General features: G+C 38.1%; 1 protein-coding gene across 1 annotated transcript in view; it reads right to left on the bottom strand.

Moving 5' to 3' along the window:
- Positions 1-21899, bottom strand: part of LOC138836087 (protein CC2D2B-like) — a 99499-nt gene that overhangs the window by 5462 nt on the left and 72138 nt on the right. The window contains exons 23-32 of the mRNA XM_070034576.1: positions 20613-20745; positions 18984-19080; positions 13612-13710; positions 12456-12635; positions 12099-12296; positions 10749-10838; positions 8603-8716; positions 6158-6292; positions 5682-5804; positions 346-404 (exon numbers count right to left, since the gene is read on the bottom strand). Coding sequence (XP_069890677.1) covers positions 346-404; positions 5682-5804; positions 6158-6292; positions 8603-8716; positions 10749-10838; positions 12099-12296; positions 12456-12635; positions 13612-13710; positions 18984-19080; positions 20613-20745 — 1228 coding nt within the window. The remainder of the gene's footprint in view (positions 1-345; positions 405-5681; positions 5805-6157; positions 6293-8602; positions 8717-10748; positions 10839-12098; positions 12297-12455; positions 12636-13611; positions 13711-18983; positions 19081-20612; positions 20746-21899) is intronic.

Genomic DNA, 21899 nt, shown 5'->3' with positions numbered 1-21899 from the left:
AACTTCCAAATCTATGTTCCTCAATGTCCAAATCACTGTTCCTCAATAAACAGTCCTCTCCTGTTGAGGATTGAGTCCGGACTATTCCTTTTCTGTTCTCCTCTATTTTCCCAACGACCTACCCAGAGGTAACTTTAGAGTATCCTTTCAGGGGGATGCCCTTGGATGGTAGGGGGGGGGGGGTCCTTTTCAAAGTTTGTACCAAGAGGCAGATGGTTCAATTGAGCTAACCACTGCAATCTTCCTTTCCATACTTATACTGCTGAATCTAATGGGTATTTTGGAAGCCTGAGTTACAAGACTGAAAGGTGACTGAACAAGAGATTCACAAAAAGAATACTTTACCTGTTCCTTAGGTCTTCTACCATGTTTTTGTTAGTATCAGAGTAAATTAGTTCCTCAGGCTAAAATGAAGACATCTGAAAGTTAGGAAAGATTCTAGAGATGCCATTTTTAGATAACAGTCATGCTTGAAGTCTAGGATTGAGGGACCCAGGCCATTCTCTCAAGGCACAGATGCAAACTCTCAGGTAAAATGGAGATCACTGCTTGCGTGATCTCTTCTACCTCCCGCCCTCCCCCACATACACCTTCTCTCATTCTCTCTCTCCTGGGGTTTAAACTCAAGGCCTCTTGGTTGTCAGGCAGGAGATCTAACAGCTGAGTCACAGTATAACCCTTTTTCATTTTTGATTTTTTTTTCCAAATAGAAGAGTTTAGTGTTTTTGCCCAGGGCCAGCCTCTTATCTATGCCTCTCACCTAACTGGGATGACAGGTGTAACCATCATATCTAGCTTGCTTGCTGAGATGGGGTCTTCCTAACTTTTTGCACAGGTTGGACTTGAACCATGATCCTCCTACTCCCACCTTCTAAACAAGTCCCCCAGGGTGATTCTGATGCCTGTTATTGTTGGCAAATTCACTAGATTAGAGAACAGCTTTAGGCCCAGGGTGTTGGTGTTTCTGCACTTCAGAATGTGGCAGAGCATAACAAGAGACAAGAGAAGTATAAACTCCAGGAGCCAGCACTTCTCCCAGACAGAATGGGTAGACTGAGTTCTCCGATTGGTTTCATTGAGTACTGTCTATCCTCTATCCCTACAAGGGACTAGCTAGCACCTTCAGGCTTGAAAATGAGTCCTGGGTATGTTGACTTTACTAAATCAACATAAACTTCCTGTTTATGGAATGTTTGTCTTACTTTTCTGGAAAGAAAAAGTCTTCCCAGGAGAACATGTCCCTCAAAATTTTAAGAGGGTTTCTTATTAGCCCCAGCCTGGATGGCTGCATGCTCAGAAAGCACACTGAGACTTCCATTCTCAATCGTGTACAACACTGTTCACTCTAGATAGTGGTTTATTCTGCCATGAATGTGTCAGGGCAAGAGATCTAGAGCCATTACCCACAGGAAAGAAATCACCAGAGATACAAATCACACACAGCAATGCATTTCCTACTTATAGATGCAACTTGGCAGAGGGTTAGTTTCTACCCTCAGTCAGAGAGGCTTTTAAAATAAAATCAGGAAAGTTTGTGAGATTCTTATCTCCAATTAACCACAAAAAAAGCTGGAAGTAATAAGCTGGTCATTGGTGGCTCATGCCTGTAATCCTATATACTCAGGAGGCTGAGATCTGAGGATCATGGTTCAAAGCCAGCCTGGGCAAGAAAGTCTATGAGACTCTTATCTCCAGTAAACCACTAGAAACTGGAAGTGGCTCTGTGGCTCAAGTGGTAGAGGGCTTGCCTTGAGCTGAAGAGCTGAGGGACAGTGCCCAATCCCAGAGTTCAAGCCCCATGGTGGACCGACAAAAAAAAAAGCTGGAAGTGGAGCTGTTGCTCAAGTGGTAGAGCATTGTCCCTGAACCAATAAGGACAGGACCTAGACCCTAAGTTCAGGTCCCAGTATTGGTACACACACATGCACACACGCACATGCGCGCACACACACACACACACACACACACACACACACACACACAATCCAAATTTGATCGTGGTAGCCCTTAATGATGTTGGTGTGAGACTAACCTGTAGATGGAAGTTCCAAACTCTTCCCAGGACACTTATTCATCCTTGCTCACTCCCTGGGTGCGGTCAACCTGGTCTATCAGCAACTTAAAGACATCTTGCCACTGCAGATCCTCCGATCTTTTGTTTCCAGTTTCTGCTTGGGCCATTCTCTTCCCTTTCACTCTCTTTTTATCTGTATGAGTTCCTCACTCAATGAGAGGCTACTTTTCCTAGAAGCCCCTGCCACTCCCTCCCTTAGGTCCTCCTGCAGTGTGTTCCTAAAGCTCATTCCTTTCTTCAGTAATAGCACTCTCATTGCAATCACTGATTTTTTCTGTTTCCTCCTTTGGAACCTAAGTTCCAAAAACCCAGATATGACTTTCTCCTTGTGCTGGCTACACCTACAAAAAAGCACTGGCTCACAGCATGAGATCAATAAGTTTAGCCTGAATGAACAAGGATAACTGTGCACTAAGCAAACACAAACTTCATCTTTAAATTGTTCTCTTCTGAGGAGGCAGCAATGTTTCAACCACAGATGTGGGATGAGAACAGCAAAGCATGAGCTAAGGGCTGTAAATGCTGTTTGCTCAGGAGAGATAAGCATGTTTCCTTTTGTTTAAAATGTTTCAAACAGGAAATATAAAAATATATAAATGCTTGCCCTTCATTGATAATGTTTAAGAGCATGGACAAGAAATTGAATGAATAGTAGTTATTTCTTAGTAGAAAAAAAAACCCATTGAAGTGGAAACAAACTCTTTGCTGTATCTACTTTGGTACTTTTTAAGATTCCTTCCATAACTACTATGAATTCTTTTTGATATTGTGAAGTGCCTTCAAGTTACAGACAAACATAGAGAATAATGTAATGGACATCACCTATTATATCTAAACACTGCGTTCTATATTTATTTTTAGTGGTACTGGGGTTTGAACTTAGGGCCTCAGTTTGCTAGGTGGGTACTCAACCGCTTGAGTCATGCCTCAGCTTTTGTTTGTTTGTTTTCAGAGAGGATCTCATGTACTTGTCCAGGGCCAGTCTTAGATTGTGATTTTCCTTACTTACTATGTAACTAAAATTACAGATGTATACTGTCACTCTCAGCTTGTTAGCTGAGTGGAGTCTTACTACTTTGTTGAAGGTACTTAAAGCTGACCTTGACTCATAATCCTCCCGATCTGTTACTTCTGAGTAGCTGAGAATTTTTAGAAAAGAGGTGAGACACTGTAGACAGCTTTAACTGCTTCCTGATTTCATTCTTTTTTTTTTCTCTTTCCAAAGGTAACTCCTAATCTGAATTTGGTATTTACCATTCCCATAAATGCCACTATAAGTGTGTGTGCAAGCGTGCATGTGCACACACACACACAGAGGCACACAGAGTTTCAAACTTCATATAAATGATTGTTTTGCATCTATAATTTCACATATTTATTTTATTTAACATTACTTTTTGTATATTCATTCTTATTGATATGCATGGCTCCAGTTCAGTGGTTTTCAACATTGACTGACTGCACACTGGAATCATACAAGGAGCTTGAAAACCTACTGATGTATGGGTTCTATCCTCAGAAGAATTTATGTCAAGAACTACTACATACATTGAAAACATGTTTTTATACTGCTATAGAAAAATTTGTTTTATGGGTACTTCACAACTTACATACCAATTTTTCCATGAATGTATTGTTTCCAATCTCTTGCAATTTCAAGCAGCTCTACAATGAACATGGTTCATTGCTTCATGGTTCATTCTTGCTCATGTTACTCTGGGAATATGCCTAGGCACTTGAATTAGTTTATTGAAGGTTGAGCATTTCCAACTTTTCCATATATCACTTTCTACAGTGTTTAGTAATTTACACTCCCATCCTTTCTCTGCTGTTGACAATATAGGGTAGGAATACACCTTTTTGCCAATTCTATGAGTGTGAAATGGTGTTTCATTGTTTTAAATTAAATATTTCCCTTATTGTGAGTTTAAACATTTGAGTTTTTGCTTCTATGAATTGTTCTTTGTCTGATTTTCTATTTATTTCTCTCTTTCCCCACTTCTCTTCCACCCTGGGCTTTTAGCTTCAAATATGTGGACTTCGCAGTTGCCTGCACTCTACTACATTATTATGGCTTTCAATCCAGAAGCAGCCATAGACATGGTATTGTGAGTAATTCCCAAAGTGACACAGATCTCCTGGCCATTTAGGGATTAGGTCAGCTCCTAATGTCCTGTCTCCTAAGTCCCAAGAAAGCAATGAGTGTCCAAGGGATCTCCTTCCTATCTTCTTTCAAAAGTAGGGGATAGAAACCCCATTATAGTCCCTGGCTTCAAAAAGTGCTGTATGTTCTGGCTCCTGGACTTTCTGAAACATTCGCAGACCTTGCTGTCATTCTCACTTCAGTCTCACTCACTGCTATTTCTGTCCTGTTTCTATTCAATGAGAAAACTACCCTGGTTTGGTGCCCAGATAAGTATTTCTCTTTGTCATTAAAAAAAAAATTATTTTGCCAGTCCTGGGGCAGTCCTGGTACTAAGGGATCAGATCCAGGACTTCATGCATGCTAAGCAAGCACTCTACCACTCAATTTTTTTGGGGGGGGTACAGTCGTGGGGGCCTGAACTCTGGGCCTGGGCGCTGTCCCTCAGCTCTTCAGCTCAAGGCTAGCGCTCTACCACTTGAGCCACAGTGCCACTTCCGGCTTTTTTCTTTTTGCTTATGTGGTGCTGAGGAATGGAACCCAGGGCCTCAGGCATGCAAAGCAAGTGCTCTACCACTGAGCCACCTTCCCAGCCCACCATTCAATTTTTATACTTCATCATCACCATAAGTGTAGAACAAGGTCAGAGTTAATTATTGCTAGTATTACATGCTATGCTTTATGATGAAAAATTTTATAAGCTTACATTAGTTATAGGGGAGGAGAATTTCATTGTTATCTTTCTACATGTTTATAATGTATTCCAATCAATCTCACTCCCTCTATTACTTTCCCTCTTCCTCTCTTCTCAAGGTTTCTTTGTTCTATTTTTATAGGTACAAATAGTCTATTTCCATTGTATTCAACCTCTTTCATCCACCTACTTAGCCTGCTCTTCCTGCTAATAAACTTCCCCCAACAGTTTGTTTCTCTTTCCTTTCCCTCTATCCCCCTATTTGCCAACAGCTTCCATTGAAGTTCTTTAAGTATTTTTTTTTTTTGTCGGCTGTGGGACTTGAACTCTGTCCCTGTGCTCTTCAGATCAAAGTGAGCGCTCTACTGCTTGAGCCACAGTACCACTTCCAGTTTTCTAGTGGTTTACTGGAGATAAGAGTCTCATGGACTTTCCTGCCTGGGCTGGCTTTGAACCATGATCCTCAGATCTCAGCCTCCTGAGTAGCTAGGATTACAGGTGTAAGCTACTAGTATCCAGATCTTTGTGCTGTTTTATGTAGAAAAAATTTTAAATTCTATTTTAAAGTCTAAATTCACATTTTAGATAACACATTTTTCCCCCAACTCTTCTGTGGAAGAAGGAGCTAAAGTAACCTAACACTTTTTATGATCACTACTAAATAATTTGATAAATTATCAACTATAAACCATAACAGAAATTGTTATAAGCAATAAATATTAGACAGAATGGTAGCTGTATACAGACACACTTGAAAAATGACATTTTACCTGTACACTTTGTGCTTTTGTTCCTTGAAAGTTTTTTGGAAGCAACTGTTTCCAGAAAATTTCTTTTGAATAGTCAAAATGTACAGCCATTGGTGTATTATTATGTTGAATATTAAACCAAACCTATTAAAACATTAATATAAAGTCAGTTTAGGTCCATGACAACACAAGGTTTATGTCTGGTAAGGATGGAGCAAAATTACAGTCTTACTGCCCAACGAAATGGCAAAAACAGAGTTTGAGGCAGAAGATGGAGAGATTACAGAGTTTTGTGATCTTAGGTCTGTCTTACTGATTCTCAACCTTAGAGGTTCTATGGACTCTCCTGGAAGAACTTCAAGAATCAGAATGCTTAATCCTTGTATGCCAGGGACATATTGAACACCTGCGCCTCTAAAGTTCTCAGGTGATTCTAATGTGCCGCCTGGGGGACTTAAGGTGGTGCTTCAAAATAAGATTGTCTCTCATATACTTACATTCTTATCATTGAACAAGCAATCCACACTCTGTAAGGTACAAAATGGATCAAGCTGCTTATGACATTGCCCAGTTGATGGATTCCAAAGCAAATACTCATCAGTTTCTTGAGTTAATACATAAGCCACATGTCCCTGTATAAAGAAAAAAGTTTAAGGTCATTTTTGATGTTTAACTTCATTATATAGGAACTATAATGTAATGATTATACTTTTTAAAGTTTTTTAAGACTTACTTTTTTTAAAAAGGAAAGCAAGAACGAAAATACAACTCCAAGGTCTGGAAATCATCTGGGCCAGGTTAGCAGGGATACAGATGAGATAATGTATGAGCCAGTGCCACACTGTGCGGTCTTGCAAGGTGTGCTCTGATTGCGATTTTGTTATTCTAGCAAAGTAAGTCTATTACGAAAACTTCCCAACAGACAGTACTAAAGTATTCAGAGGTAGAAGCATTTTGTCAAATTCACACAAAGGTGCTATGTACAATAGCACCATTTTGGATTTAATATACATTAGGACTAGGAGTAGAAACTGGCTTAAAGCTCTGTTAGAAACATTAAAGAACCTAAAAAGCCACTAAATTAAATTCAAGAATCAGATTTGGAATTAGAGAAAAGTATATAGAAAAGTATACAGGAAGCCACTGGAAGAATATAAAGTAATTATGTCACTATTATCTTGTTCAACACCTACTTTTGTAGTGCAAAACTTTTGTAGCAAAGAAAGCAATAAGAATATTAAACATTTATTGGGTATATTTGACAGGTCCTGGGCTAAGAATTCACACTGATTTCATCTCACTTAAGTTTGATTTCAATTATGTAAAGCTGGAATGATTACTATACTTACTTTTCAGATCAAAGGTTAAAGGCCTTGTCTAGGACAACAGATAGTAGCATGATTCCATTCTGTGAGGCCATAACTGGGGCTTAGAGGAGCAAACACAGCTGACATCATAGGGCCAGAAGGTGGCACCTGATGTGTTTTAAGCCTATTAACTGTGCCTCAAACATTACTTTGTAGCTTTGGCTTCTTAGCTTTGAAGTTCTTACTCTTTATTACCGTGTTTGTCTTCTGTCTAGTAAAGAGGAAGCTTCGCCTCAACTACACAGCCGAGTCTTGTGTAGCTGTATGTCTGTCTCTAATGGAATCATTACAAATGCCATATATTTGCTGAAATATATACTACACCTGAGTGACACTTACAAATATGGCAAATATTTACAGGGCATTTTATCTGAAGTTAACCATAGGCTTTTTTTTTTGTCAGTCATGGGGCTTGAACTTGGCCTGGGCGCTGTCCCTCAGCTCTTGAGCTCAAGGTGAGTGCTCTGCCACTTGAGTTACAGCGCCACTTCCAGTTTTCTGGTGGTTTATTAGAGTTAAGAGTTTCAGGGCTGGGAAAGTAGCTCAGTGGTAGAGTGCTTGCCTTGCATGCCTGAGGCCCTGGGTTCCATTCCTCAGCACCACATAAGCAAAAAGAAAAAAAAAAAGCTGGAGGTGGTGCTGTGGCTCAAGTGGTAGAGCACTAGCCTTGAGCTGAAGAGCTCAGGGACAGTGCCCAGGCCCAGAGTTCAGGCCCAGCGACCGGACCCCCCAAAAAAGAGTTTCTTAGACTTTCCTGCCCAGGCTGGCTTTGAACCATGATCCTCAGATCTCAGCCTCCTGAGTAGCTAGGATTACAGGCATGAGCCACTGCGACCCAGCAACCATAGGCATTTAAAAAAAATTAACTCACTTGACACAGAAATAATAAGCTATGCCAATGGAATGTAGAAATAAAAATATAAAATGCCAACAGAATATAATGGTTATACCAAAAACCATACAGAAACTTGAATTGTTGATACTTAGTTAATATATTTCTGATGGGGCTAGAAATATTACAGAAAGGACATTATTTATTGGAGGTATGAATTCAGAAGTACATATATTCATTTGTAAGGTTTTCATTTAGGTAAAACACACGTTTCTGACTTACTCTTACAAGATTAAAGCCCAATAAATGGAAAATGAGAAGTGTTGATTAAAGATCTTAAATTAGAATATTAGAAATAAAATGATGGTGGTGGTGATGCTGGAAGGTAACAGCCATCACAGCTTCACTGTAACTAACATAGCTACCATACACCATCACTAATGCTACACCCTCTTCTCCCACCATGCATTGCTTACTTGCAGAAGAGATACTGTATCTTATACCTGCTAGGTAATTTGATATTCTTGGTAATCCCACAATAGTACCAGTGCTTTAAGTGCTGTTTTATAAAGAACAAAACCCCAAATTTTCCCTTGTATTGTATAACTTTTGATGAATCAACTATTAATGGTGTGACCATAAACTTCCCTAATGAGCTTTGTGAAAAAAAACAGAAATTTGGGGCCTAAGGCTTTTACAGTTGAACTCTGGTTTAGTTTTGCTCACATTATTCCAGTACTTACTTCTAAAACTGAGGTTCCCAGGAGGACCAATGCCTCCTTTCCAAAATATAGAAAGAAATTACAGAGAAGTATAGCGTGTTCTTCCTTATTTCCAATTGCCAAATTGATGCAACGCTAGTACAAAACAAAAAGAGAAGAATATTTTAAAAGGGGAAAAGGAGATGGAGTGATGCAAGCATCCAATGGATTCAGTATCCTTATACTCTCTTCCAAACACTCTTGTTTTTATCAGGTGGTTAAGATGACAACAAAGCAGAAAGCTCTGGCTTTGCTAGGATATAAGACATCTTTATTATGGGATACTTTATAAGGATATAGCAAGCAGACAATTATATCCAGTTGCTTAGGAAATAAGTGTCTGGAAATGAAGGGGCATACAGCTGGTACATGAAAACACATAACATTTTGGAAAAGTGACACTTCGGGCAGTGGAACTACCTTCTGTCCTCAACACAGTACTCAATTCAGGAGAAGAGGAGATCTGAATTGGAGTCTAATCAGGAAGAATAATTGAAGCTTCAATTGAATAAACTGAACTCATGATCTGCATGCAAATAATCAAATACCAGGTGCCTAGTAAGGCTGTATAGCATGAGAGAAGGGTGCAGAAGTGGCAATCTTTGTGACCTATCACCTAATTCTAGTTTACAGGTATGTAGTTTGGCCCCTAGACTGGTTTTCATTAAACAACAGCAACAATAACACCAACAAAACCCTGCTAGATTTCTGGCTTCTGTTGAAAATATTTCCAGTGCTGGCAGAGTGGTGTTGGTAGTGGCTCAAGTGGTAGAGAATGAGGCTCTAAGTTCAAACCTCCATATGGAAAAAAAGAAAAGAAAAGCACCAAGTGTGGTGGTTCATTCATACCTGCAGTGCTAGCGTGTGTGTGTGTGTGTGTGTGTGTGTGTGTGTGTGTGTGTGTGTGTGTGTGTGTGTGTGTGTGTGTGTGTGTGTGTGTGTGTGTGTGTGTGTGTAGTTTGGGGGCAAGTATGTCTGAATTATTTTATTATTAGCTCAGCTTCTTACAAAGTTCTTCAATATCGTAATATCCTTGGACTCATTCTGCTTAAAGAATCTCAGAAGGGGAGTTTAGACCAAATAATACCTTCTTGAGTTCTACCAGCTTTGAATCTCTGGATTATGGAATAAAACTATTTGTCCCACTTAGCAGGAGACAGGGCAGGTGACTTATTATTAGGTAAACTCTGATCTTTAAATCCATTTTAGCTCAAATCCAGCCCCTCAAACCATTCTAGACAAGTTGGACTGGATCGGTGGGTAAGTAGTAGAGCTCTTGCCTAGCAAGTGCAAAGCCTTGCATTCAAACTTCAATATTTCAAATAAAAATCTAGATAAGTACAAGCCAGGGCTATCAGTTCTAAATGAAAATGTCCCCCCTCTTGGGCTCCCATCCTATTTGTATTTTCCAGGTGAAAATTTATTGAATACTTGCTACTGAATAGATTTAAACATAAAATAAATAAGAAACAAGTTTTCATCTGCCTTCAAGGGAAATATCACAACAGGGTATGTATACAAGATGTAAGTATAGAGTCTATATATAATCAACTAAATATAATTTAAGGTGGAATGGAAGAAGTGCTACAACTAGGTTATAAGATTTCATATATATATATATATAAATATATACATATATATATATATCCAGTTAAACTTGAATTTCAGACAAATAAGTATGTTCCAAGTACTGTATACTGTGTTTTATTTGGCAACCAGTCTATAGATAACTTTATCCCAGTACTAAGGAAAAGCACTGCTGTATGAGCCCTTTGCTTCAGATGAGGGGAAAGTAGGGAAAGCCTTTGGGAAGTGATGGTTTTTGGCTAAGGTGTCAGATTCTGGCCAGTTCCACAGTGACTAGTCATACTGCTCTCTGGAGAATACCATAATATTATGCTCCTGAAACTCCCATTGAATCAAAGTATTCATGAGTTTCCACTTGGAATATTGAAAATAATTTTAGTTTTAATGAATTATTTCCACCAATACCAAAAGAGCTGAAAATAATACATAAAATTATCAAATATTTTAACATTTCACAAAATAAAGTACTACATAAATGCATATATAGTGCTTCACAAATAAGAAGTAACATATGTTTCAACTATAAAATGTAATTTATTACCTCTGAGGTCATCCATATATCCAAACCATCATTTTCATCTGATGTATCAGGCATAAACGGAATCAGAGATACAAACCGTGCAATGAGATCCTAGAATAATATTAACTAACATTTATTGAGTGTCCAACATTAAAATAGAGTGTTTTACAAGCATTTTCTCATTTAGTTTGTACTAAAAGCTATAAAGTAGCAACTATTGTTCTACTTTTACAGAAAGAACAGAGTTAAGATTTGACCAGAGTCACTCACCACTAATGTGGTCTCTGGGGACTGGCCCAGATGGCCTGACTCCAGGGAGTTCATGTTAACCAGTATATTGTGTTATAAATTATTAAAACAAACATTCCCAAAATACATCAACTTTAAACATGTACTTTATAATTGCTTTAAAAGGTAGAAAATTGTAGCAGAATTGTAAGAATTTGATTTGTTTTTAGGTTTAAAATCTTTCAGAATTCTTTTTCTTTTTCTTTTTTTTTTTGTGTGTTGGTCATGGGGCTTGAACTCTGGGCTTGGACGCTGTCCCTCAGCTCTTAAGCTCAAGGTGAGTGCTCTATCACTTGAGCTACAGCACCACTTCTGGTTTTCTGGTGGTTAATTCGAGATAAGAGTCTCAAGGATTTTATTGCGTGGGCTGGCTTTGAACCGCGATTCTCAGATGTCAGCCTCCTGAGTAGCTAGGATTACAGGCATGAGCCATTGGCGCCCAGCTAGAATTCTTTTCATTATAAGCTGCTACAAAGGGACATAGAGATACAGCCTATGTTCTCAAACAACAGAAATTGTAATATAAACATTTTCCTCCTCAAGTGCTGTAGACAAGGACTCAAACATAAGAAAGGAGGATAGGACACAAATATTGTAGATAGTAAGTCAACACAGATAACTCATTAGCATTTTAATTGATGTATAAGAGCTACTATTATGTACTATTTTGACCTTCTACCCGGTTAAATATATGCTATATTGTATATATACATATATTAGCATATATAATATATATCATAATCCTTAACAAGCAGCAAAGGAGCTGGGATTTTTTTTTAAAGATAAAGGTAATCACTGAAATAAATCTGAGATCATTGTTGTCTCTTGGGATATTAGGTGTTAGTACACATAAGGAAGAAGAAACCAATGATGGGAAATCAGAGTATAATAAAAGGCCTAGATTAGGACTTTTGATTTTAGTTTAAAGAGTACAGCTAAGGGAACTTTATAGTTTTAGAATAATATAATTAGTCTGAGGACAGCCAATTGACTAGATTGATCCTAAATCAACAAAAGGTAGATATGATTCCTTACAGATATATTTTAACCACAATGAAACTATTACAAATACTTATAACGTACAAGTGTTGCATTAGAGTCATGAAGAAATATATCCAGAAGTTGTTGAGGTGGATTTAATGCCTTGATATATCTTGTTACTAAGATCTGTATCCCTTCATCATTAAAAACAGTAGTTATGATTCTTCGGTTGGGAAATGCTGTCTTACAGTTCTTTTTAAAAATCTCTGCTCTGTGCAAAACATCCATCTGATCTGAAAACTAGAATCAAATTTAAAGTCTTTGACATTGTTCTATATTGTGCCCCCAGAGAAATGTCAAGGAAATCTGTTTATTTTTGCCAGCTTTGAAACTGTTAGTTTTAAAATAATTTATACTTCTTTGATGACTTGTTTAAAAATAATTTAATATAAAACCTACCTTATTTAGGGTTAGATTATATGTGACATATATCTGAGGTTCAATGGTAGCAAAAATATTTAAGAAGGTACTCTCTTTTAAATTCTGCCCACTGCAATCTTCTTTAGGAGGTATATACGTTTTACTCCAAGTATACCCAAGCAAAACTGGTGGAATGGCCACTTGAAATGTTCCACTAATCTGAAGGAATATATCAATTTAGTAAATTATACGTGATGAAAAAGCAACATCGGTCAAATATACTATAACCCAGCTGAGCCTTTCTGTAGGAAGGAACAGGTTCACACATGTACTTGGACTCCCACTAATATGTACTTGCCCTAGATGATCGGTTCCTTAGTATGATCAATAGGCAATCTTGCCACCTTCCCATTCCTTCTGTGGCCCAAGAAAAGTAAAGCCCTCTTACCGTTATGGACCTCCCTGTAAGGCCTCAACAGCAGTAGTACATTGCTCTACAGTGTTATTTTTTTCCCTATAGATTGTAAATTCCACTGGGATAAAAAAATTCATTCCTGATTCTTCAAATCTTCCTTACTCAGCATGAACTCAAAGATTCAAGTACCTTACCTAAGATCCCTCAGTAAATTTGTAACAGAACCTAAAATAGAATCAAGCTGTTTTTTAAAAAAATATTTTGTCAGGGGATAACAAGTTTGACAAGAATATACTTATTACCTTACTTATGTAACTGTAACCCCTCTGTATATCACCTTGACAATAAAAACATATTTTGCCAGTCATACAGGCATATTCTTGCCACAAAATCCAATGGCAGAATCTTCTGAGGGTCTCACAGAGACAAGTTCTAATCATCAATATTACTACTATTGATAACAGTGTTGACAAGCTGAAACTCTTGGGACAAAGCAACACCAGTAATCTGAAGGTTTCATAAATCTGGTCTTATCTTTTTAAGATGTTATATATAACCAAGGATGTTGCTTTAAGATTTAAGGCTAGCTTTTCCTATTCTCTCTCAGTAGACACTATCATGGTACAATAAGTAAATTTGTGTATTCTCTTGTTCTAGAGACAGTCAAAAGATTCAAACTCTTCAACTTGCTAATCATAGAATCTGAATCCAAGACAACAGAAAATTCATTAGTCAGAAGTCAAATCCTATTAAGACTAGCAAAGAACCATTGACGATTACCTCAGATTGTTGTAGAAGAGCAGAGAAAGGGAACATGATGGAACCAAGCCAATTCTTTTTCATGTATGAGTGATTGCTACAGCTCTCCAGACAGTGATCCTATTAAAATAAGTTATTTATGAAACTAAATTTTCTAGTAGTTTCATGAATTCGCAGGTAAATATTTCAAAAAATCATTCTCTCTACCCACTGGTGCTGGGTATCAAAACCAAGGCCTCTCAAATGCCAGGGAATTCCTCTTTTCTGCTTTGGGCTCATATATCTATATATTTTTGTAAGTTACAATGTGATGTTTTGATTCATATGTACACAAAGTAATGACTGCACTTTTATAAATTTCTAGACTATACAAACAACAGTGACAGAGAACAGATGGAATGGGAGGCAGAAAGGAGAAGGGAGAGATATGTCAACTAGGCAGGAGAAAGCTTTTGAGTGTAATAGATACATTCATTAACTACAATGTGAAAATACTTTCATGGGTATATACATATGTCATCACTTGTCAAATTACAGTTTTGGAAAAGTGAAAGTACATTGTTGCTAATTTAAGAAAAACTTGTCAAATTACTTTAAACATGCACTGATTATTGCTAACTAATTCTCCCTTAACGGTATTTTTAGTTTAGAGGAAATTTATGTAGTGGCAGCAGGAAAAAGACACACAAGGACTAACATTTACCATCACTTACCACATCTCCTATTTGGCAGTAGCCTATGCTGCTCTTCACTTTTAGCAGCTTATATTTCATCAACCAAAGGTCAGAAGTGGAGGGAATTTGGGCAATGTCTCTAGAGTAGTTAGGATGACAGATAGCAGGGAAAAGCCACTGGTGCCTGTCTTTTTCTTTTCTTTTCTTTTTTTGTCAGTTGTGGGTCTTGTGGGTCTCAGGGCCTAAAGCCGTCCCTGAGATCTTTTGCTCAAGGTTAGCACTCTACCACTTTGAGCCACAACACTACTTCCATTTTCTGGTGATTAATTGGAGATAAAGTGTCTCACAGACTTTCCTGCCCAGGCTGACTTTGAACCTTGGTCCTCAGATCTCAGCTTCCTGAGTAGCTAGGATTACAGGCATGAGCCACCAGTGTCTGGCTGTTTTTTGTTTTTTTGAAGTAAGATTTGGCATCTGCCTGGAGCCTCCTACCTCCTTCATAGCTGCGATTACAAGCATGTATCACCACACCTGGCTTTAATATTCAAAATCTTTAAATCTAAGAAGAATATATAATAAAATTACAGGAAAAGTAATAAAAATACAGATAATTAAAGAAATAATTTAGTCTAAGATGATTTTAAAGCAAAGCTCAGAGTCTTAGAGAATGTTTGTTTTTTTTTTTGTCAGTCATGGGGCTTGAACTCTGGGCTTGGGTGCTGTCCCTGTGCTCTTTAGCCCAAGGCGAGCGCTCTACCACTTGAGCTATAGCGCCACTTCCGGTTTATTGGAGTCTCACAGACTTTCCTGCCCGGGCTGGCTTTGAACCACCATCTCAGCCTCCTGAAGTAGCTAGTATTACAGGCATGAGCCACCAACACCAACACTTTTAAGAGGATAAGATATCCAACAACTAGGCATTCAGCATATTTAACCAAACTAAGGACAGAAATCACAGTCCCAAGAATACTGGAAAGAAGAAAGTAAAAATGCAAGCAGAAATAAATGAATTAGAAAACAGAGTGAAGGGTAAAAACAATTTAATAGCTCTTTAAAAAATAGGAAAATCAGCTGGGTGTTGGTGGCTTACACTTAAAATTCTAGCTACTCAGGAGGCTGAGATCTGAGGACCACAGTTTGAAGCCAGCTGGACAGGAAAGGTCATGAGACTCTCATCTCCAATAAACTACTCAGAAAAAGCTAGAAATGACACTGTGGCTTAAGTGGTAGAGTGCTAGCCTTAAGCAAAAGAAGCTTAGGGAAAGCACCCAGACCCAGGTCTAAGTCCCAGGACCAGCACAAAAAAGAGAAAAACTATGAGATGCCCTAAATTTCAGGGGCTGGAGGATGGAAGGAGAACTGATGGAAGCTCAACAGTTAGTCCAAAGGCCGAATAGAAACAAAAGGCTGTTTGACTGTTATTGAACATACATTAAGACCTTCACTCTGATCAAGGCCCCCTGGGTGGCTGTGTACATCCTGTTTACAACTACAACCAATCCAGAAGCAACAATTTCTTCTTCTTAGGCACTGTTTTCTAAGATTTCCCTTTTGTGTAATTCTTCCTTCTTATCTATGCCTAATCCAGATTCAGTATAAACAATTTATGCTTTCCTAATCCAACTTTTCATTAAAGAAATGCTTTTGGGGGATAGGAAGGTGGCTCAGTGGTAGAGCGCTTGCCTTGCATGCCTGAGGCCCTGGGTTCAATTCCTCAGCACCATATAAGCAAAAAGAAAAAAGCCGGAAGTGGCGCTGTGGCTCAAGTGGCAGAGCGCTAGCCTTGAGCTGAAGAGCTGAGGGACAGCGCCCAGGCCCAGAGTTCAGGCCCCACGACTGGACCCAAAAACAAAACAAAAAAACAAAAGAAATGCTTTGATTATAAGTATAGTAGATATATCTCCAATTGCTATGTAGCTTTGCTGCTGATAGTTTCAGGAACTTGTTCTTTCTGACTAGCGTCTTTAATGGTTCAATAATAAACTCTTTTATTTCAGAACTCCTTGGTCTACAGTTTTGGCTTAATGCTTCCAAATTAAATCAGAAAAAAACCCACCAAAACTAGAAAGCTACACTTGGATAAAGTCAGAAATAATAAGAAATTAACTAAAAGCAGGTCAAAAGAAAATTATAAGCTAATAAGTTAAAATCTTGAAAAATAGTTTCTCTTCTTCCCCTTCTTTCTTCCCTCCCATGGCCCATCCCTCATTTTTGTTGTTGTTGTTCTTTTTGTTAAGTTTTGAAACCATCACACTAGTACTGAATTCATTCCAGTTCTTTTTATGACTAGCAGAAGTTTATGTTCGTTTTTTGGGGGATAGAAGTAAATTTTACAGTTTCAGTTAACTTAGTCTCCAAGTTTGAAGGTCTCTCAGATCTGCTATACCAGATCCAATGGGAGTTTAGTCCAGCTCTTCTATCCCAGTGTTAAATATAGCCTCTATGTCCCTAGGCACACTGGCTCACACCTGTAATCCTAGCTACTCCTGAAGGCTGAGATTTGGGGATTGTGGTTCAAAGCCAATCCAGGTAGATAACTCTGTGAAACTATTTATCTCCAATTAACTACAAAAAAACAACAAAACAAAACAAAACAAAGCTGGATTCCTAGCTGTGGTTCAAGGACAGAATACTAGCCTTAAGCACAAAAGCTCAAGGACTGCTCAGGCTTCAAGTTCAAATCCCAGGGTTGGCACAAGAAAAAAAAAAAAAGGGTGGAGGGAGATTTGTGAGAAGTAAAAGGTACAGCAATCCCTCTATGTTTCAGAGACCAGCATGGACAGGTGAAAAATCTGCAAAGTAGCAGAGTTAGATAGTCATCCCTCCCTATATTGTGGTTCACTTATTGCTACTTTGTAATCAATTTATAATTGATTACAGTAAGAAAGAGGAACAGAGATGACAAAGGGAAAACTCATACAAGGTGTAAGCCTACATTTAGTCTTGTGTCAGTACTATGTTCCCTTGTCTAACTGCTCATCTTTTCACCTTTAATGGCACCCTAATAAACCTTTGCATCTCCTCTCTTCCATCTTGACAAATTCATTTACTTCAGCCTATCAAACGTTAATTTTTTTCCAGGCCTAATGCATGCTAGGCAAACACTCTACATCTTGAGCCACAACCTTAATTCCAATTTAAGTGTATTCTCTCCTGAAAAAAAAGGGGAAAGTTCAGGTTTCATTCATTTTCTTTGACCCGAATCCATAATCCTTTCAGGTATTGCTCTAACAGTGATCACTTTTATGGTGAATTGTCCTTGACAGAGTTAGTTTTACTTCCCCTTCTGTAATTTTTTTTTTGCCATTCCATCTCTCTCCACTGGTAAAGTTTAATTCTCCCTTTCCTTTTCCCCAGAATTCTAGATTCTGAAGCATCATAAATGGTAAGATGCTAAATATTATTTCTTTAGATTTATGGAAGTCAGAACATCTGATTTTTTTATTTTTTAATTTTTTTTGTCCTTTGTGGGGCCTGAACTCATATCTGGGCTCTGAGTCTGTGCTCTTTTGATCAAGTCTAGTGCTCTACCACTTTGAGTCACAGTGCCGCTTCCCATCTGATGATTTTTGTAATGTTCATTCTTATTCTTGAGTTCTGTGCATCAACCAACAGAAAGCATGCAAACATCTGTTAAGTTTTAACTTGCAAAAATAAGTATGCCTGGGGCTGGGAAGGTGGCTCAGTGGTAGAGCGCTTGCCTTGCATGCTTGAGGCCCTGGGTTCAATTCCTCAGCACCACATAAGAAAAAAAAATCCGGAAGTGGCGCTGTGGCTCAAGTGGTAGAGCGCTAGCCTTGAGCTGAAGAGCTGAGGGACAGCGCCCAGGCCCAGAGTTCAGGTCCCACGACCGGACTCCCCCCCAAAAAATAAGCATGCCTGTTTAAAAGGAGCAATAGAAGCTAGCCCCGTAGGTCAAGGTCTATTGGGATGTTCCAGAGAAAAGCAGACATACTCCCTGGGCAACAAAGATCCCACCCAGCATATAGTCTGCTGATTGTTCCACTATATTCCTTTCCGTCCTTCTAAAAGCTCTTTGCACATCAGTACCCCAGTATGGAACTGAGTATGATGGCCCCTCTGCTTTCTTCAGTCCTCCCTTAAACCTTCCTACCAATTTTCATCTCCTTAATATTGGTTTTCAAGTAGTGAGCAGTTAGGCCTTATTCTAGTAACACTGTCATATATGAAAACCTTTAATTTATCTACCATAGAGAGTAGGTACAAAGGACATGCTTCTTCTTAGTCTTAGTGTCAAATTCAGAATGGAGTTACATTAACATTTATCTCCAAGCTTGTTAGGCATTAGTGGTAGGCATTGTGTTAGGACTTTCACCACTGTATAGAGAAGACATTCAGTGACTGTAAAAATTACAGAAAAATATAACAGCATTTTAATTTAGTTTATTAGAAGTGACTTCTTTGATAATGAGGAATGTATAGCTCATTTTTATCTTTCTGTCTTTACTATCATGAAGCAAAAATCTACTTCTAAATTTTTATATGATTATTCTTCCTCTTCTTACATATAGTTTATAATCTCTTATTTTTAGAGAGACTTGGGTCTGGTTTTATTCTAAGTTGACTCAAATCCTTCTTAGAAAAAAATGAATATAGATACTGAACTTAAAAGCAAATTTATAAATATGTTCCTAGATTTCACTGTTTTATCTTCTTAGAATTATTTCAACATTGATTATTGTGCTTATTCTACTTTACCTCATGTTTTTCAATCATCATTTCATCAAAAATGTTGATATGTATGTTCTCTTTTATTTTAGATAAGCCCGAGAGGCTATAATCATGTCCTGGTGAGCTGCAAATAATAAAAACACATTTAAGTGCTTAATTTTTTTCAAAAGCCATTTATTTTGTAAGAGAATTATTCGCAAAGGTTATTTGTACTATTTTCTTTTAAAAAGTATAAACTTAGAGAAAGCTATGTCCTTTGAGGACTGACTGCTCCTTTTTTATTAGCATGTGCTTTATAATTTACCTCTTATCTCTTTTAAGATGAAGATTCAAAAATGCAACAATATGCTTCTATCTAATATGAAATAAGCAAGGCACAAAAAGACAAGTACCACTTGATTTTACTCATATATGGGATCTAAAATAGTTGACTTCATAGAAGTTGAGATCAGAATGGTGGTTACCAGAGGAAGAGGAGAAGGGGAAGGGGAGAAGTGGGTCAATGTAGACTAAGTTACAGTTAGATAAGAGCAAGAAATTATAGCATACTACTGTTCTGTAGGGTAACAATAGATACTGATAATGTATTGTATATTTAAAAAAAAAACTAGGGGCTTGAATTTTGAAAGTTTTTATTTTGAAAAGATATGATCCTGGTTGACTATGGAGAATAATTTTAATTTGAAGATGACATGTTTTCAAATGATAAAATAAGCTTACTTTCCTATAAGAGCCTAAGGCAGGCAGGGGAGGCAATGCATATTCACAACAACACCAGTAAGAGAAAGAGCAAATGTAATCTTAAGATAATTTTGAGCATGTCAATCTAGTATATACCTTAATCCACTCAAGTCTATGTTATCTTTTTTTGTTTATTTTTTGAGACAGTCTTTCACTAGATATTGTGAACCTTTTGCCTCTGACTTCTAAGTGCTGGAATCACAGGCTTTCTTTGCCATTACCTTGAGTTTTAGTCCATTGAAACTTCTCTTTAATTTTGCCACAATTCATCCTGCAAAGCAGGGGGTTACAGGACTAATTGTTTATTCCATGTCTATATGTTTGTTTTTTCTGGGTCCAGTTGTGGGCCTGAACTCTGTACCTGGGTGCTGTTCCTCAGCTGTTCAGCTCAAGGCTAGCACTCTACCACTTGAGCCACAGTGTCACTTATGGCTTTTTTTTGATGCTTATGTGGTGCTGAGGAATCGAACCCAGGGCCTCATGCATGCAAGGCAAGCACTCTACCACTGAGCCACCATCCCAGCCCCCTCTATATGGTTTTTATTCACTAAAATGTCATAGGAACTAGGGATCTTACATTAGAAGTGACAAAAAGAATATTTGCTGTAGCTAAACTTTCTAATCCCATTTGTTCATATTCCCAATGTGTTCATTGCTGTAGTCACAAGAATGTAAACACTGTACAGTTTTCTCAATAGTTCACTTACAAGTTTATTCATCTTACTGTTTTCTTCTTCTTTTTTTTTGGTTTGAGGTTGGAACTCAAACTGAGTACCTGATGGTTTTACTCGCTGGATAGCACTTTAGCTACTGAGCTATGCCTCCAACCCCCATCTTACTGTTTTCTGTTATTGAGAAAATAATTTTGTTATTGCTCTATTTTTATGAGCTGCAGAAAAATGAGTTCTAACTTACATAAAATCTACTTTAACTTCTTCATTCCAGCATGGATAAGATCCACTTGCAGTAGTGGTTTGGTATACAGTGTGTTGAAAAGAAACTTCAATGAAAGGATGTACTGCATCCTGAAATGCATAATAAACATTGACTAGATTTTTGCAATATTTTATATAGTTAATAAAGGCCCAGAGAGAGAATTACTTATCAGATGGATACTTGAGCCAGGCATCGGTAGCTCACACTTGTAATCCTAACTACTCAGGAGGCTGAGATCTGAGGGTCGTGGTTCAAAGATAGCTCTGGCAGGAAAGTCTGTGAGACTCTTATCTCCAATAAACCACTCAGAAAACCAGGAGTGGTGCTGTGGCTCAAGTGGCAGAGCGCTTCCTTGAACTAAAAAGCTGAGGGACAGTGCCCAGGCCCAGAGTTCAAGCCCTACGACGACCACCACCACCAACAAAAAAAATGGATACTTGATTTTTATAGTTTCACACTAGTTGTGTGTGTGTGTGTGTGTGTGTGTGTGTGCACGTGCGCGCGCACGTGCACATGCATGCCAATACTGAGGCTTGGACGCAAAGATTCACACTCTCATTTAGCTTTTTCTCTCAAGACTGGCATTTTATCCCTTGAGCCACACCTCTACTTCTGATTTTTTGATGGTTAAATAGGGGTAAGAGTGTCTCATGGACTTTTCTGCCTAGGCTAGCTTTGATTCTCAGTCCTCAGATCTCAGCGTCCTTAGTACCTAGAATGATAGGTTTGAGCCACGGGCATGCAGCTAATCATTGTTTTAATAAAACCTTAATGATCCTATTTTTTACCAGGATATAAAGATAAAGTGAACTTTGTTTTAAGGGTTTTAAAGTCTACAGAGAAAAGTAAATATATAAGTACAATGAAATGTGAAGAATGAGTGAAATGGTTTGTAGTTATAAGAGTTATTCAGGAGAGGAAATGATTAAGTTTCTGGGATGAAGACCAAAAGGGCATCACAGAAAAAATAACTGCTTGAGCTTTGAAATAGGTGTTTATATGGCCAATAGCATGGAGATTTGTGGAGGCCATTTTGGGTAGAGGAAACAGCTAGTGGAGGCCATGTAGAACAAGTAGCAATATGACATATCTGTGGGGCAATAAACCCTGAGTCTGGTTGGTACATAACACAGAGAATATCAAAGATTTAGTGGCCATTTTAAGGAGCTAGCACCTTCTTCTACAGACTCTGGGACTAGAGAATAAAAATGATTAGAGCTGATTTTTTTTTTGTTTGTTTGTCGTGGGGCCTGAACTCTGGGCTTG

This window comes from Dipodomys merriami, unplaced genomic scaffold (genome assembly GCF_024711535.1).
Source record: "Dipodomys merriami isolate MVZ:Mamm:240054 unplaced genomic scaffold, mDipMer1.0.p SCAF_249, whole genome shotgun sequence".
NCBI classification, from domain to species: Eukaryota; Metazoa; Chordata; class Mammalia; order Rodentia; family Heteromyidae; genus Dipodomys; species Dipodomys merriami.
The sequence above is the reverse complement of the archived record's forward strand: the minus strand, read 5'-3'. Positions and strand labels throughout refer to the sequence as shown.